The 18,365-nt window shown below is 38.1% G+C and overlaps 1 protein-coding gene across 2 annotated transcripts in view; it reads right to left on the bottom strand.

The window, feature by feature from the left end:
- The window catches only part of USP53 (ubiquitin specific peptidase 53), a 38,765-nt gene that overhangs the window by 6,974 nt on the left and 13,426 nt on the right, over positions 1-18,365 (bottom strand). For both annotated transcript variants that reach the window (XM_069855160.1, XM_069855159.1), the window contains exons 4-14: positions 14,804-14,938; positions 13,533-13,646; positions 13,361-13,443; positions 12,929-13,034; positions 12,001-12,147; positions 11,348-11,497; positions 10,432-10,603; positions 9,366-9,515; positions 8,085-8,228; positions 6,797-7,523; positions 4,039-4,112 (exon numbers count right to left, since the gene is read on the bottom strand). In XM_069855160.1, coding sequence (XP_069711261.1) covers positions 4,039-4,112; positions 6,797-7,523; positions 8,085-8,228; positions 9,366-9,515; positions 10,432-10,603; positions 11,348-11,497; positions 12,001-12,147; positions 12,929-13,034; positions 13,361-13,443; positions 13,533-13,646; positions 14,804-14,938 — 2,002 coding nt within the window. The remainder of the gene's footprint in view (positions 1-4,038; positions 4,113-6,796; positions 7,524-8,084; positions 8,229-9,365; positions 9,516-10,431; positions 10,604-11,347; positions 11,498-12,000; positions 12,148-12,928; positions 13,035-13,360; positions 13,444-13,532; positions 13,647-14,803; positions 14,939-18,365) is intronic.

The following is an 18,365-nucleotide window of genomic DNA, read 5'->3' as shown; positions in this document are numbered from 1 at the left end:
TAACTTAAAAATAGATATGTTATTTTCTCTTCTGCTGACAGGATAGCCATGCACGGTTAAAAGCAGACTCAGACTCGACTGGGAATTTTGGCACTATGCTCTTTGCAAATCTAAATATGGGATGCACACACTGTGCCCACTGACATCCTTATCAATGGGTCGTAAGCTGCTAACCAATAAATGAAGTGTCACTGCTTCCCAACACTCTGCTTTTAAGATTTATGAACAGCTATTTTCACATCTGAATAGCCCATCTAGATTTTCAAAAGATTCTCTGCCATTCAATAGCCAACGGGCAGGACAGTTGTTCTCCAAAATCTCTGCGTGTTTCCTGTTCTTTTTATCAAGTTGCTAATAAAAGAACAAGGTGTAATAGTTTTTGTAATACGTAATGTGGCAAATTCCTCTCTCTAAACGCAGACATTTTTCTGTATTCAGTTGAAATGACTGACCAGCTCACTGGAAGCTTTGTGGAACAACAATATAGTGTCAGTCAAGAAGGCAAATACGTTATAACTTGTCCAAAATGGAATATTACTTTTAAAAAAAAGTGACCATCTTCAGCAAAACCTAATATTTATATTGAAGAAACTGTCCTTTTGGGAGCAACATTCAGTTGCAAACATGTATTATATTCATCAGTGGGTTTTTGCCACGGTTTTAAACATCTGGAAAAATGAAAATAACGTTTCACTGCTGTTTTTTTGGAGGGCAGAGTGGTGCATACTCGCATGTGTGTGAGAGTTTAAATAAGTTCTGAAGGGATGCAACAGTCTACAGAGAACACCAACTATTACCCTGCCTTCATTCTGTTCTACTCGTCTCAAGAAGTTTATCAGGTCTTTGTTCTAAAACTCAATCCTGAGCCTTTGCATCATCTATTTTAAATTGCAAATTCTTCACATTAAAGGGAATTACAAACATGAGAGTGCTTTAAATTTCAGTCTTCATGGGCTGCTTTAGACTTAGAAATCTTGAAAGTTCAGTGTTTAAGTTCGTGGGCTGTTTTCAAAATCACAATCTTTAATCTAAGACACTCCAGAAAAGCATTTCTTTCTTTGTTTCATGTTGAGTAAATGAAGTAGCTGCATGCTTTAATTGGCTGCTCCGTTCTCAAACACAACAGTCTCATACACCAACCGCACCAGAAGGATAACGACTGGATTTTCTTGATGACAGTTGCATATTTTAAATTATTACTATTAATGTCTGGCTCTCCTAAGAAGTTGAGTTTTCTTTTTCAGAATTATGGTTTGTCTGTGAGGTTTTCTGAAGTGACAAATGAACAAAGGCTATTTATGTTCTTTACGTACTCACCAGAGCTTCAGAACAATTATAGATTTCAGATAGAGTTTTCTCATGCTACTGAACTGAATAATTACTATCGGGAAAACCCCTGGATGTGCAATATTACAATGCTGCTTTGCATTTATTTTCAGAGGAAAGCAGTTAATTTGAAGTATTGACTCCAAGTAATCCTTTGATATCACTGAATGGGCAGCTTTGAGTACTGCATCTTGAACAGGAGGCCGTCACGCACTTAGCCAATTTCAATCACAGTGCTTATTCTCCTGACTGGTTACTTCAGCCACGGATGGGATGGGAGGACTCAAGAAAACAGGGCTTCTGGGATTTAATTATTGTGGGATTTTCCTCCCTCTTAACCCTCCCAACAGTAATGCCTTTTACTGAAATTGTCAGGAGAATAATGGGATGGAAAACCAGATCTTTGCATTCCATGCAACATCAGTTTGGGGTTTGTTTTCTTTGTGGTCAAAATAAACAAACACCAAATTAGTTCTCCTTCTACAATCAAACCATAAATTGAAATAGTGACAGAAAAGATAAAAGTGGCATGGCAGCCCCCTTCCCCCCAGTTAAAGTCTTAGAAGAAACTACTCTATACATTAGTTAAAAAGAAGTACGATATCTATAAAAATCAAACATTTCCTGGGGAAGTGGCCTAATATTTATTGCACGTCTTTGTACAATCACCATGCTATTGTTCCAGCAACAGCAGATAATGATTTTGGCTGGCCTCGTGCTGACCTGTAAAATTTATATTCCAAGGCATTTATCAACTTTATAAAAACCCAACAGACATATTAGTATGTAAAAGGAAGTAGATTTTCTTATTACAAGTGTTTCTTCCTGATATTGCTTCATATCTTGAGGGAAAAGAAATGGTACCACAGTCCACCCAGACGTTTTAAAAAGCAAAACTTCCTTTGTATCGACAGAGAAAGCCCATGGAAATGCTTTTGGGGAAACAGGGGGTGAACAAAATGATCATGGTTTTCATTTTTCTGCGGGTGGGAGTTAGGGAAGGAACGTGCACAGTTGCTATAAAGACAACTAAAAAATTTAAACTGAGAAATATGTTCTTAAAGCAGAATATAAGCAACAGATATGGAGATTTACATTTAATAACTTCCATAGGATTAAAAAGAAAAAAATTATTAAGGCCAGTGAAAATGAACTATACTGAATGGTTTATGCCAGCGTAGAGTCATCCAAAAATCACAGAATCACCAAATTCTAGAATGGTTTGGGTTGGAAGGGATCTTTAAAAGGTCCTGCCAAGAGCAGGGGCACCTTCTACTAGACCAGGGTGGTCTAAGTCTTGTCTTATCTGGCCTTGACGCTTCCAGCGATGGAGCATCCACAACTTCTCTCCCTGTTCCAGTGCCTCATCACCCTCCTCATAAAAAAATATCTCCCTTATGTACAATCTAACCCCTCCCTCCTTCAGTTTAAAGCTATTGCCTCTTGTCCCGTCACTACAGGCCTTGCCAAAATCACTAATACTGGTTAAGGTCAGTGTTTTCTGCTCCTGCACAGAGAAGCTACACCAGCCAGCAACAGTGATGCATCAGTCACTTCCTGAGGAGACAGCGATATACAACACGCACAAGAAGGACAAAGTATTCTACCAACCTATAAAGTAAACGCTTTGTAACAGAACACACCACGAGCGGATGACTGCGGCAAGAAGAATCATCATATCCTGATTATCTAACAATTTATAAAGAAGCTTTGTGAGGCCACAGCAATACTTACGTTTCCCATACCACAATACAGTATTTAAAATAGATCCAAATGCCACAAAAAGATCACCAAGTCTGTTATGCCAGTGCTATAGGCCACGTGAAACAGGTTTTTGGGAGAGATGTCCTGCTTTATATAGCTCAGCACACAGCTGAGTGCTGCCACTGCTGTCTGGAAGGGGGTGCTGAGAACAGGTAAACTCCCACCACACGTTCACAATAGAAGGAGGGAGCTACTGCTGCTGCTCCCATCACAAAATCTTCTTCACATGATGGCAGAGAACTGAAAAAAACCCCAACCCCTCTGCTTGGGAACCCACGTATCATGGCAGACGGCGAGGAATCCATTTACACTGTATTTACTCTACAAGAGAGCCAAGAACCCAAATAAATGAAGGTGTTTGCAGAACACTGCCTTAATACCCCTGGAAAAAGTGATACCATTATTGAACTGCTGCTCCATCACATTTCCATCAAAATGTACCAAGAAGAGATATTAACACTTTCCATCTTTATCCATCAGTCTAACTCACCAAAAAGGTTAAAAACATGAACAACAGCTGGAATTCTCTGTGGAGAAAAAAAGCCCCACAAACTAGATTTCCTCTGCAATTTGAAAAAGACAGAGTACACAGGCTATGATGAGTCAGCTCTCTGCTGAAAAAAAGTCCATGAAAACCCTGAGATCACATCTAGAACAGCCACAAATTCCATGCCAATTTTCCTCTAATCCACTTAAATGCAGCCAACTTGACACACAGCTCATTTAACTTTGAAATATTCGGTTATGACTTGCAAGAAATAAAAAAAGACTATGACAAACTGTATATACATTTTTCAATTTTATGAAATCACGACATCTTATGCAGCGAAATTACAAACTAGAAAAGGCTAATAAGAAATCTGTCCCTCTCTTATGTGATATTAGTATTAAAATTTCAGTACATTTGTATAAAGAACTAAGATGTTTCATAGAAGTTAAAGTTCTTACCATAGAAGTTCCTGTTCTGCTGGGCTACTGGATGTAAGATGTTGTCAGCTTTTTTGGTTGCCAAGTTCTGTTCACTGTAGAAGAAGCACACGTGTAGTTTGAATGCTTAAACTATTGATCTACAATCACAAACTTTATTGCCTTCAGTAGATACAAGCACAAAAACTTTGCCTGTGTGAAACACTCGTTATCATCACTGTCACATTTTTCACTAGCACACACTTCACAGAAGAAGCACAAGATAGCAAGGGTGGCCCTTTAATACTTTTAACACTGCTCCCACATGACAGGCTGGTGTTCCCAGTTTGTTCTGGAGACTGGACACCCACTCACCCCAGCCTTGCTCTAGAATACAGCAGCAGGATGTCTAATATGGAGCATGTAAAAAACAGATTTTCTTTGTCTTAATATCATATCAACCTTCTTAATAAAGACAGTTGGTTCCCAAAGTTATCAACAATAGAAAAATGATGTGTCACCTGTGAGAAAGAAATACCAAGGGCACTTTTTCTCACTGTAAACTAAAGAATGTAATAAAACATTCAGAAAGTGCTTATTAACAGAGATCACCAAGAAAGCACAGCAGGTTTGAGAACCTGTTTCTTGTAGCAATTTTCAAAGGGAACAGATGCGACTGGTTACCCAACTTGCAAGTTTTACCTAAAATCACCAAAATTTAGTGCAGCAAAAGAATACTACTCATGTGGAACTATATGGTTCCCATTTATGATCACTATTTTCCAGTGTTAGTAGTTTATACCCTGAATATTTAAAATTTAAACGTATAGCAGCATCTGACTATGACAAGCTTAAGCTTTCAACAAGTGCAAAAATCTCATCTTATTGAAAAGCAAAATACTGAAAGAAAGGTGAAGAACTAAGAAAGAACCTAACAGAAAACAAAGCACTAAGGATTTTTTTTCCACCTTCCAGAAGAATTTTCAAGTAATTCATTTATATTTTATTGTTTTTATGAGACAAAATCCGAACAGTTAGAAGGCAACTAGTGGGTACTGCCAGTCAGTTCTAGTTACCAGTCATAAAATCCTTCTGCAAGTCCCAGGAAGTCATTTGTACTCTGATAAAGTATGGGGTCTTTTTCTTTGAGATATTTAAACAAAACCGTAAGGAGATCCAAAGTGAACTAAGTTGTTTTAAATTTATCATATTCTCTTTCACAAAGAGACAGGGACACATTTAAAAATTAGGCATGGCTGTAACGGTAGAAATCAACATCTGAGGGGACTGTAAACACTGAAAACATAAACATGACTTAGAGTAGCTGGACACCGCAGTCCATCTCCAAGCTCAACGACTCCACAAAGCAGCCAAATACAGCCAGCCAAAAGAATATACTTACAAAATATCGCTCTTATCTGCTGTCATCTTTCATAAACATCTGCTACCGGCTACTGATATAGGCTGAATGCACATGAGATGAACCTTTAGCCCTGTCCTGGCATGGCCCCTTCTGTGTCCTTATTTGTGCTTCTACAAGCGAAATAAAATAATTCCCTAGGAAACTAAGAACTAAGCAAATAAGTTATTTTATTCTGGAACTGCAAGAAAGCAATCAAAGACATTTGATTGAAGCTGTATTTTGTATGTTTTAAACAAAAAATTTGTTTTGATAATTTGCTACAAGACTTTTTAAGCTAAGTTTTATAATTTTGCATCTCTGCTAAGAGAAGTCAGAGCCTTTTCATTTCCTGGTATTTGATATTCTCTCCCCTTGCAAAATAACTTGTCATAAAAAAATCTGTCCAAAGCTTTGCTCAAATCTAGTAATCGTTGGTGACTAGGCTTAGTCTCAACTGTGCTCTTCCATTTTATGGATATAAGCACAGTTTGAAAGAAGAATGTATGGGTTCTAGTAGGAACTACATTCCACATACAGTTTAAAGACACATGATACATAAAACCGCACTTGGAAGGCTGATGACTTTATATTTCACAGCACCACATATTAATTTAAGTTGGAAGGGATCTCTTCAGATCACCTTGTCCAACCCCCTGTCTCAGGAAGGGTCAACTACAGCAGGCTGCCCATGACTATGTCAGTTGTGTTAACTCCACAGACAAAGGCTCCACAACGCCTCAGGGCCATGTACTTGTTACTAGCATACACTAAATTCTTAGTAAGTTTAACAAAATTTGGCTCCTAACCACATTTTCAGCCAGTTTTACTGATTTTATGCTTTCCAGCAAAGCTTTCTTTCAAAGAGGTCAATCAATTATCAGTGATAAATATACCTGAGGTGTTCTAGCAAGCTGAATTTCACAATGACAAGCAACAGTATACAAGATTCTCTCACTGCCATTTCCACCTCCTTGTCAGGAGCCTGTCTGTACAACTGTTACAGATGGGATTTATACCGACACTTGTATTCTATTACGGATAGCAAGTTATCCGCACTCTAAAAATCTTGTAACTAAAGAAGCGTAGCAATCATTTCAAATTAACACACCCTGCCCCTCAGCAGGGCTTAGCAGTTCTGGCTTGGTGCTGTAACAACATACCCAGTGCCTTCCAAACAGAACCAGTGTTGCAGCCTCAGAGTGAAGGTAGACTTAACACTTAAATGTCCACACCCTTATTTCTATACATGTTGCTAGCTTTCTGCATACCTGACCTCAAGCATATTAAGTTCCAAAGCATGTTTTGACTTTTTTTTTTTTTGAAGCAACACGTGGACATTAGAACAACTTCTTTTTCTGTAAATACCACCTACGCAAGGTCTAAGAGCATTAGCATTACCTGCAGGAAGCATTTTCTTTAACATTCTTGACCTCTGCTGGATTAATTCCTTCAATAACAGGCGAGTCTGGATTTGCAGATCCATTGCTGATATGATCACTGCTTTCATATCCAGATTCTGTCCTTTGAATTTGCCAGTTGTCACCATGGATTTTTCTCTCTGTAAATCCTTTGCTTTTTTCAGCATTCCCTTTTCCCTCGGAATCCAGTGAGCTTCGACTTCCCGTATCCTGTTTTGCTTCATCTTCATATATAGTCATCAAACCTTTCTGGATCTGATTCTCTTTTGGCCAATGGTTAAAGCTGCGCTCTTTTTCATGTTTAGATTTACTGCTCAGATTTGTCTTGTGCTTTGGGCTATGCTGTTTTTTCTCAGTCTCGGTGAAAATGCTGTCTACGTTTAGCGTCTCTCGCATAGGCTTCCAACCTTTACTTCTGCTCCTGCTGACACTTCCTTTGTCCCTCGAGTCTTGACTGGTGTCTGTATCGTAGCCAGCAACACCCTCAGTCCGAGTCCTGATTACTGGTTTCTCCCCAGCAGGAAAAGCTTCTGGTTTATTTGATCCAAGCACCTGTACAGGAAGCTTGGCCTGGTGAGGCGCATTATCATGCTTATAGGAGCCTCTTCCCTGGCTGCTGTACATGCGCTGCTCAGGACCATGTCGAAGACCATTTCCAACTGGAGGAGACCCTGACTTCACATTGGAACGATCTTCCCCAACCAAATCTTATTAAAAAAAAAAAAAAAAGTCCATTAAAGTTCTTAATAATATTTAGCTGATGTTGTTACAGTACTTTTGTTTCTTGCACTGTCTCAACATATTCAGAACATATTTCAGAATACTGCAACCTGGGAAACTAATTATAGAATTGTAGAATAGTTTGGGTTGGAAGGGACCTCAAAGCCCATCCTGTTCCACCCCCTGCCATGGGCAGGGACACCTCCCACTAGATCAGATTGGCCAAGGTCCCATCCAGTCTGGCCTTGAACCCCTCCAGGGATGGGGCACAACTTCCCCAGGAAACTTGGGCCAGGGCCTCACCATCCTCATCGTGCAGAAATTCTTCCTTATGTCTAGTCTAAATCTGCCCCTCTCCAGTTTATACCCATTGCCCCTAGTCTTATCACCACAAGCCTTTGTAAGATGTCCCTCCCCAGCTTTCTTGTCGGCCTCGTTCAGGTGCTGGAAGTCTTGCAGTGTGTTCTCTTAAAAAAACCTGCACAGGCGGAACTGGTGCCAAAAGCTTTTTAACCCACTGATTCTCTGGTCGTATTTTTAAAACATACCTCTCTGTCTCCCAGAGTCTCTTCTTGGTCCTCTGTCTGCATCTTTACGTAAAGATGAGAAGCTTTTCATATCCGCAGCTTTCTGAGCACACTCTCGGGATAAGTCCTTCAGCCGGTCCTTTTGATCGCTGTAACCCAACTTAGCTGCAAAAAATACTTTTAGTCAGAGATGATTACTAAAAAGTTACTCATCATCAAAACACACAGATATCTTTATGTACTGTAATATTTAGTTTTCAATAGCAGTGCTACTTTAAAAGACTAAATACATAACAGATTGAGAAAGAGAAATGTATAGTACAGAAATAAAAGTAAAGGTATCTCCAAGGAAGGTATCTCCCAGGAGTCCACTAAAAGGAGCTAACGAAAGAAACCAAAGCAATCAAGTCTTACACCTCTCACTTACTAAAACTGAATGCTCAAGCCATTTTCAAAGCATATACATTTACATTTAATTTTATGAATTATGCTGAAAAAATTATCCAAGTTTAACCTTATCTAAATGTGAAGGTTTACTTTTAATAAAACAGTGCAATCACTGTTCATGAAAACGGATCCATGTATTTCTGAAAAGGTAAATACTGACCTTCTTGGAGCTATCGCTCCATCAAAAAAAGAGTTACCAGGCTCAGCATCCTCAGTTTTGAAAGGAATTCAACAATAAAGAGAGTAGAAACATCTCAAGAGAAGGCAGCATCTCTCCACTTGACAAGTATGGGGAGCTCAAAGCAAAGGCATTGACAAGTAATGAAGAAGCACTGCCTCATATGACTTCTTATAGCTCAATTTGCTTGGAAGCCTAATGTACAGGTAAAATTTTTTAATAGATAAGATCAAGCCCATTAATATACAGGACTACAAATAATGCTGCATATCTCAATATGGCTGGGAAACAGCATTCCTCAAAAAGCCAATGATCCACAGAGCCACACTATGTGCTCCAAAAGACCAATCAGCTTCCAGTTCCTAAAGTGCCATTTAATTGACACTATGATTGGGAGGCATGACGGTGTCTGAGAAAAGGATGAAGGCCTTCAAGAGCTGCTTCAACACAAGAGGCAGTAAAAAAAAAAATAATTGCATTTATACTTCTCCAGAGAAGTTCCATAGCAGATAATACTTAATCATTACTTAAAGATTCATTCAAGTCAGTGATGGAATTCTTCCTTTAGAAATAGTTCTAACACAGAGGTCAGCACTTACCTGAAACACCATCAACTGAAGTATTTAATAAAAAACCAAATGTGTCTTGTTTTGGGGTTGGGAGCGGGGAATACGTACCTGGACCCCTACCACCACTAGCTTGAATATGGCTTCTACTGAATGCTGAATTATCTGGCTGAAGTTTTTTACTGCTCCTTTGACTAGTGTGATCTCCAATTCCATTTTCTTTCACGTGGTCTGATTTAGGAGCAGAAAGCTTTTCAAACCCTGTCAAATAACATATCTACCTTTAGAAACAAAAGGCTTCCTAACTTAAAGTTTCCAACATCTAAATCAAAAAATAAGAAAACTTAAATTGCAGATTAAAAACAAAAAAGAAAAACTCAGAAACCCCACACCACATTTCAGTGTGCCAGGCAATAAGGTTCTGTAATATTTTATATACTGCCATATTTATGGTGCTGGACTGTACTGCAACAGGAGCCTCAACACTTCCTTCCCTGAAGCAGTCTATGTCTTGTTGCCACTGATTATGTGAAGAGGAACATGTCAAATTCAATTGTACTTTTGTTTAATTTACTTGTACATTATGTTTAACATTAAAAAAAAGACAGTGGTACAAAGCATAGAATCAAAAGACTGGATTCTAATGTATTGAGACCTAAGCTATAAAAATCTTGGATAAAAGACCTTTCCTGCAGCTCCTTCTGATTCTTCCCTAAGTTCTGAATTGTGTTCTGTGTGTCTGCATATACATGTATACAAACACATACTCCAAATATATCACCATATTTGCATGAAGCTTAAAGTATATTTATACAGCATTTAAAAAGGTATTTTAAATGTATTAATACACCCATAAACATTCCCATATACTGCAACATTCCTCTGAAATCACTAAAGCTGTGTAAAGTAGTCATGAACAATCCGCAACAGAAAATTTTCCCCCCACTATTCATGAATCTCAATTTGTATCCTTTATGAGACACAAACCAGAAATTTCTAATATTGAATAGATACACCGATCTTTCCTTTTGAGACCCTTTAGATAATTTATTGATAGAAGTATTAAAGGAGAACATAATGGATTAGCGGTTTTGCCCCTCACAATCCCCATTTCAGAAATACAGTTGATACTGTTTAAAAAAACCCATATATCTATATATCTATATATCTTAATTACCCAAGTCTTCCCCTTTTCCTCCTGTTGCTTTGCATTGCGACCAGTGAATAATCTGCTTTGGAGCATCTTCTGGAGACACAGCTGTGCCATCTGGGTTAGCATAAAATAGCAGCAGTGGCTGAAAGTGACATCGGATGCACCTGGAGACTACATCTTTCCATTTTGTTCCGATCTAAGAAAAACCAAAACGATCCAAAACAAACCCACAAAACTTTTATCAACACCACTGAACCCAATTACAGAAAGAATAACTTACTAAGCAACAGGTAGCCAATGCCTAATTCCAAAGATAACGGGCCTCAAGCTGCGCCAGGGGCAGTTCAGATTGGACATAAAGAAAAAAATTTTCACTTAAAGAGTCATCAGGCACCAGCAGAGGCTACCCAGGGAGGTGGTCGAGTCACCACCCCTACAAATATTTAAAAGACAGTAACTGAGGTACTTAAGGATATGGCTTAGTGGCAGATCGGTATGGCTGGACTCGACATCAGAGGTCTTTTCCAACCCGGTGATTCTATGACTCTATACACTAAGTATCAATGTTTTAGCATATGAGTTTATGTTACTTGTGGCAAAAAGTTAGAACCAGTATTAATTACATGGGCTAACAGTCAGAACATCAACACTATGAATACAGCTACCAGTAATTAGCTCTTCTTTTTCATTAAAAGCAGTACAAATCCAAGTTCGACAGCAGACAAGTGCATTAACATTCTGAAACATTTGGTATTTCGAAGGTAGAATTGTGGAGTAGTGAAGTAAATTCCAGAATTCATTTGTGAAAACTGATTTAAAAAAACTAAAGGCTTATTTTCATAAGGAAAGCTGTTCGACTTCTTTCAGGTTTGGCATCAGAAGAATGCATTCTAGAGAAGTAAAGATCACTGAATTTGGTAGCAGGAGAACCAATACTTACCTCTTTTACATTAGCATCATCAAACAGCACCCATTTGCAACTCTTGGTGTGAAAGGCAAAGGCACAGTAATGCCGGCTTGTGTAGCAAATCATTCCCACAAGAAAAAGTTCACTATTTTTGGCATTTTCATCTGTAACCCTATAAAACAGCTGTAAAATTGGTTATATATTTTATAATATTTATAAAATATTTAGCATCAATTTCCAGAACTACTACTGGCATCTCACCAAGGCAACTGGTATTAAATATCCTGTTGCATTATACAATTTTTCAGGAGTATAATTATTTTTACACTTACTAGGTCTGTTTTAACATTTCTTTTTGCATAGTTAAAAGGGTAGGACAATAATGCTCTGGAATAATCCCACAAATTTCAAACTGAACATAAAATTCATAGATTTTCAACTAGGAATTTGCCTACTTTGTACTTAGACGCAAGACCAATACTTCTGACAAGACTTTTTCCTCTCACAGAAACTACATCAAGCAGCAAATGATAAATGGTAAAAGCAGACATAAGCTTTGAAGTTAAATTGTGCTTTTAAAAATATACACACGCCTACATATTTATATTTTTTATGTATTTACATATACATAAAACATTCAAGATGAAATTCTAGAATGAGCAAAACGTAAGTTTTAGGTCAGCTACCCCAGGAAGATGAAGTTGTGTTGCCAGATTCCGCACAACCTCTTCTGTCAGGTCAGAGTGTTCTGAATCCCACACTAAGCCAATTGTGACAATCTCCGGACAATTCATAAGAACACGACGAATTTTTATTTTTTGACCACAGTTACTCTAGGAAAAAAAAGAAGAAAAAACATGATGGGAGGGAAAAAGAGATTTTTAAAAAATGGAAATCTGAAACTGAGTTACTAGACAAGAAACAGTGCTAATTCTCAGGTTTAATTAAGCTGTTTACTGCTAACAATTTAAGGATAAAATTCTTCACCACAAAAACACTGATGAAGACCACAACTAAACTTCTACATCCAATCACCACTTCAAAACAGAGATCTCTGAAAACATCCAAGTCACCATCACCATTTGTCTTCTATTCTTCCTCTATTTAATCACTTAAGCTTAAGTCTAGATGTTCATCTGTACTTTTCTATGGCTCCTAAATGAACAATATTTACACAGAACCACCTAAGAAGAGAGGAATTAAGAAGAACAAGCTAAAAGACACTACTTTTGTCAACAGAAGCACAATTGACACAGTGCATACAAAGTAAAGGAGCTACATGCAGAAATATAGAATTGTAGAATAACCAGGTTGGAAGAGACCCACTGGATCATGCATTCTGATTAATCAAAACCACCTAGCTCTTTTCTGAACATCAAGTGAAGAATAAAACGTGGACCTAATAACTGCACTTCCTAAACAGGCCACTTGCACCTACAATACCATGTTTATCTATAACACGAGTGATAAATTTAAGGGCTTTTCTACCCCAAGCGGGACTGCACTGAAATGGCCACAGGTAATCCTGCTTTAACGGAATATTTTAGCCCAATTTAACATCCTAAAAAGTTCTCCCATTTATCTTAATGCAATCCAACATCTTAGTTTACTTACAGGACACTTTCTGTAGTCATCAGCAGTATTTGCTGCCTGCAGTAATTCTGCAAACATTTCTGGTTTGAGGCGTTCATGCCTCTCCATCATTCTTTCAACTTCATTACTGTAAAAAAAAAAAATGGAAATAACTGCGTATTTCCCCGTTTACGACTTAACAGATTTCATTCAAGTCTCAATTTAACTACACTTTATGACTATAAAAAAAGAAAAGACACCTAGATAAAACAGTAGCAACACACACTTTTTGTTTAGCTCTCCCTACATCTTGCTTTTGAAATCCAAAAGTTACTTTCAGACAGTATCTCAAAACCACATTATAACACATGAATACACAGTAATTTTTAAAATGCACAGGATTTCTCTGGCATGGTTTGCTTGTTACTACAAAGGTGTACAAAAAAAGTGAGATAAAAGAATAAAAGCTCTTACCACAGGGCTGTAGTAGAAATATAACGCACAAATTCCGTGAAAGGCAACGGGTCTGACGATGCTCCACAACTGCGACACACACACTACAGAAATAACAAAAACACTTCTGTTTGCATTTCCTCAGGATAGCGTAAACAAATTATTTGTTAAAGCAATCAAATAAATGTCTGACCTGTTCATACAAAGTCATAGCGAACTTCTGATGAGAAATGCAGGACTTTGAAGTACACATATCTGTTTCGCTGTTTGGCACTAGGTGAAAATGAATCCTCTCAAGGATATTTTCCTGAATAGAAATAATAAAGTAAATAAGGACTGAACTGAAGAAGTCAGAATATGTGAGCCATGTCAGTCTAATCATCTAACCGCTTCCCTTGAATCCAAGTAGTCCACCCATAAGTTTAACATGTATTTAATTGTCATCAGTTGGGTCCCTGGATCAGCACAGTAATTTTTAAAACTTGCGAAAAACCCAGGGGTAATAGGAAGAAGTGAATCTATTAAGGCAGATCATTCAGACAACAGATTACTTCAGAGGTCCAAATGCATTTTGATTAGATGGAGCACTAGTAAGAGATTCTCTTCCAAGACTGCGATCCAAACAGCTGCAAGATCCCAAACAGCTACTTTTCTACAGCTCTCCACTGGATTTTACTACGTATTTGAAAATGCAGCTGGCAGGTAGGCATTCAATTGTGTGTACTTCCAAAGGACATCCAAAGCTTAAAGTAATTAAAGTACCAACCATATTTTCTGTCCGTCAAATCTGTGTCTGAAGGTTAATACTGAGGGTTTTTTTCACGGTGAACAGTTTTCATTGTCTAATAGAGGATGCCTTAGAAAGGTTTCTTCACCAGGATTCTATGCAATCTCGAGTCATTTCTTATGACTATAGTAATGGCTCATGCTTTTCAATGAGACACTTCATAAAAGCAGAAAGTAATTGCAGCAAGGGTCAAGATCTTCAAGTATTCATTCATTCTTGGAAAAGAAAATGGAAAACTCTCCCACAGAAGACTTCAGTAATGAGTTGGCTAGTTGTAATGGAACATATTTCAATAACTGATGACAGAATACTCAGAGGAACAGACTATACAAAACCGTAGGTGCCTCTTCTGGAAGATAACTTTTCTCTCCAGCCAAAAACTTTTAGGAGTAATTGAGAGTTTGCCATCATCACGACCTCCTGTAGTAACAAGCATCCGCATATCCCTCTGCCTGAGCTACACAGTGAGTGACTGAAGCATGAAGCAAATGCAGGCTGACTTCATCCCGCACTGGCAGAAAAGCACTCGATGTGCCTGTTCCCCTGAACTGGCATAAAGCAGGTCGGGAGCCCGACGTCTCCTGTATCCCATCGGTGAACCCAGAGCTACCAAACAGGCCAGCTTGGCATCCACAACACTAACGTATTTGTACTGAACTCTCACAAAGAATACTTACAAAGCATTCTGCTGCATCATCCATGAATCCAAGCTGGAAACGCTGTTCATCCTTAAAACTTTCCGCCAGGGCGTGTCTCATGTTATCTGATGGGAGGGCTTTTTCTCGACTGTGTTGAAATTGGGAAAATATTGCCTAGGAAGAGATACCATTACTTCGCTTCAGTAGCCACACAACTGACCACTGTGATTCTACAAAAATACATCAATTCTTACGCAGCAAGTACCTAAAATGTTTATAAATCTATGCAACTTTAGAAATTACTGTTTTCTTTTAGAGTTACTTACATTCCGTGTTCTGTTATTCATTCCATTACAAGAAGTTATGCTACCAAACTGAACTGTGATCCAGTAGAAAAACAACATAGAAGACTGTAAAAATGCAAGTGACTGACTTCATCTCCCAGAAGCAGCACAGGCTCTGGTCTGTATTTACGTAGCTTTTCCAATTTTGCTCTCGGAATAGCAGCTCACACATACATATATCACCTTTCCAGACGGTGTGTATTTCTTCAGGCACAATGCAATACCCCTCAGGTTAGCTTAACTCTCATCATTCCTTAAATAATGTAACATTTACATCAGTACTTCAGACAGGAGTGTACCTTTATCAGAATTATGGATATGCAAAAAATTAGAGAGAGTGCTGATAATTCTTGCTATTACATCAGCTCTCTGCTGAAACCAGGGCACACAATACAAAAGACCAAGTTGGTATCTGTAGTTCCAGAGCAAAAGAATAAATTGCACTTGATTCTTTTCTTCACTTGCCAGAAGAGCCAGTTGGCTAATATCATTCCTTTTGGCAGAGATATGTGTGCAAATGAACTCATTTAGCAAGTAAGGGAGATCAATTTTGAAAGAACTGAAAGTTAAAATCTATTAAATAAGAAAACATTTGCAGATATTAAAAGATGTATTCCACTGTCAAGAATTCTCAGTCAAATTTTAGAGGAAAATGAAGAGAATAAAGACAAAGCAAATTGGGAGAAATCATGTAAAATATAAATGATCTGCATTTTTCACATGGGCCTCCTACGGTTAAAATATCTGTCGGACAGAAGGCAAAGATACAAAAGATCAGCAGAGTTTCGTGCTTATAGAAGTTAGTGTTTTAATCATGATGCATTCCAGGCTAAGTGTCTGTCAAATATTTAAACTTCCCTCCCATAACAAAAAACATGGACTACTGATAAAAATTACCCTCACTATCACAATGTAAACATTCAAAATTAAATTTGTAACAGATCTGGTAATACAAGTTAACCCTGCTCTGAAACATTTATCACTTCTCATTTGGGCTGCTAGGTCATTTTTGGTATGCAACAGAGCCTTACACGTCCAGCTAAAAAAAGTACAGATAAGCAGTTATGCAGGGATGTAATCTCATTTCAGTGGCTTGCACAAAGTCCCACCCCAGTGTTACCCAGAGCAAAAAAGAGCATATTGAATTCTCAGAACATCATCAAAAGAAATACAATGGATTGAAGGGAAGTAAAGCAGAATTTATTTACTATGCTTTTAGTTTATAGGACAGGTTGATATAGATCAAATACTCATCTTTATCAATGAAGAAGTAAGAAGGATTAAAATAGCCCCACACCACCAAAAAAAAACCCAAAAAAACAAGTCACAAACAAGTTACTGTAATGTATCCTCATCCAACATGTACACTGTGTGAAAATCAAAATGCCGCAGGTTCTGGACACAGAACAAAGAGAATCACTCAACCAGTATTTCAAAAGAGCCAAGAAAGCAAAACCAGTTGTGTACTTAATGACCGAGGACAGATACTTCCAAATGAGTTCACTATGATGTTTTAAGTTCAGTTCCTAGGTTACTGGCCATGGAGTTATAAAGATCACAACTATACTGTTAAAACAACAACCAATTCCATACTAAGCAATTTCAGAACAGGCAGGGATACCACTTCTTATCAGTATTCTTGGTGACATATCAATATAGGAAAACATACCAGTCCAGACAACACAAAATGTTCAGGTAGAGTAAGCTGTTACGATGAATCACACAAGCAGATGGATCATGGGAGTAATCAAGCCCTCAAGAACAGATACTTGAAAGAATACAGAAAATCTCAAATCTTAAATTCCAACAGCCTTCTGAAGCAGCTGAAGGCAGTGCTTTGCTCTGGAAGGTGACTTAAAGCTATGCAAAACCTATCTTACTTTGTACTGGAGCCCCACAAAGAGAACAGGTGTTAAGGTACAGCAAGTAGTATCTTTGTAAAATCCTAAAAGCAGCAAGAACCTAACAGAATTGGAAAAAAAACAGCAAGAACCTAACAGAATTGGAAAAAAAGCAGCATCTGGTCTTCGCAAGAGCAGAATGGAATGATTCATTACTCATAGGCTCAATTGCAACACACCGTGAGTGTTCCCTTCTCCATGTTTCTGAGCACACTGAAGCTGCTGTGTTATTTTTTACTATGATTTCAGCAATATGACTAGTCATGAAGAGAATGTAGCGTAACACATACATTCCAGAAACTGTCACACTTTAATCCCTCTTTATTTCTTAGAGGCGATTCCCTTGAACAAGACTGTATACGTCCAGAACTTCACATGTAATACGGGTCAAATTAAAAGCAAAAAGCCATAAAGTTTCCTTTCCATGATGCTGTCAGACATGAACATGAGTTCCTATACACAGAAAACTCCAGGAAACTAAAGATCCTCAGACACAAGATTTTATCTGAACACAGGTACGCCTGAATTATGATCAGGACATTATGTACTAACAAGATAAGGTGTGCAGCACACAGAAGAACATTATGGGCGTCAAAACACTGGTGAAAATAAAAGTCCCAACAAGTTCTGTAGAGTCAAGAGCTCGTAAAAAGCTTTGAATAAAAGCCCCAGGAAGTTAGTCTGATTTGTGTAGTCTCGCCCTACTTGAACCTTTTAAAACTAGCAATTTTCATCAAAGAGAAAACCAGCACATTTTAGAAAAAAAAAGATGTTTGGAAAAAGACAGACACATTCAAAACCAGCTGTATTGTACTGCAATCACAATAAACACTAGAAACGGCTGAAAAACCTACACAATACATAAGATTATAACCCTACTGAAAGATGAAATAAATGTCACTGCAAACAGTTCCTGCCCAAAACACTTATTCAGTAATAATGCCTGGTCTGTGGAACTCCCTGAAAATAAAAGTCAAGCACTCTGCTTATCTTCACCTACAATTTAATGTAATCAAAACACACTTTCCTCAATTAACTACTTTTTCAGATACGGCCGTCCCTTTCAGCTCCCTCCAGATGAGTGATTCCCAGTTCTGTAGATCACCTCTACTCTCCTATTTGACTACACATTCTACACTGCTGTATCAGAATCCCAAAAGTGCCTTCATTGCCAGACTCCAGGAAGAGTAGAAAACACACACTATTAAAGAGAACACCCCTACACACTTTTTCATTGGGATTTTTACCCCAAATCAAACAGATACCATGCATACAGCTACTTCCCTGCTAACTGCTGGCAGCAAGAACCTAAAAAAAATTCAACATGTATTTACAGACTTCCAACGAGCTGCAAAA

The sequence above is a fragment of the Phaenicophaeus curvirostris genome, chromosome 4 (assembly GCF_032191515.1).
Source record: "Phaenicophaeus curvirostris isolate KB17595 chromosome 4, BPBGC_Pcur_1.0, whole genome shotgun sequence".
NCBI lineage: Eukaryota > Metazoa > Chordata > Aves > Cuculiformes > Cuculidae > Phaenicophaeus > Phaenicophaeus curvirostris.
This window is presented reverse-complemented; position numbering and strand designations above follow the sequence as displayed.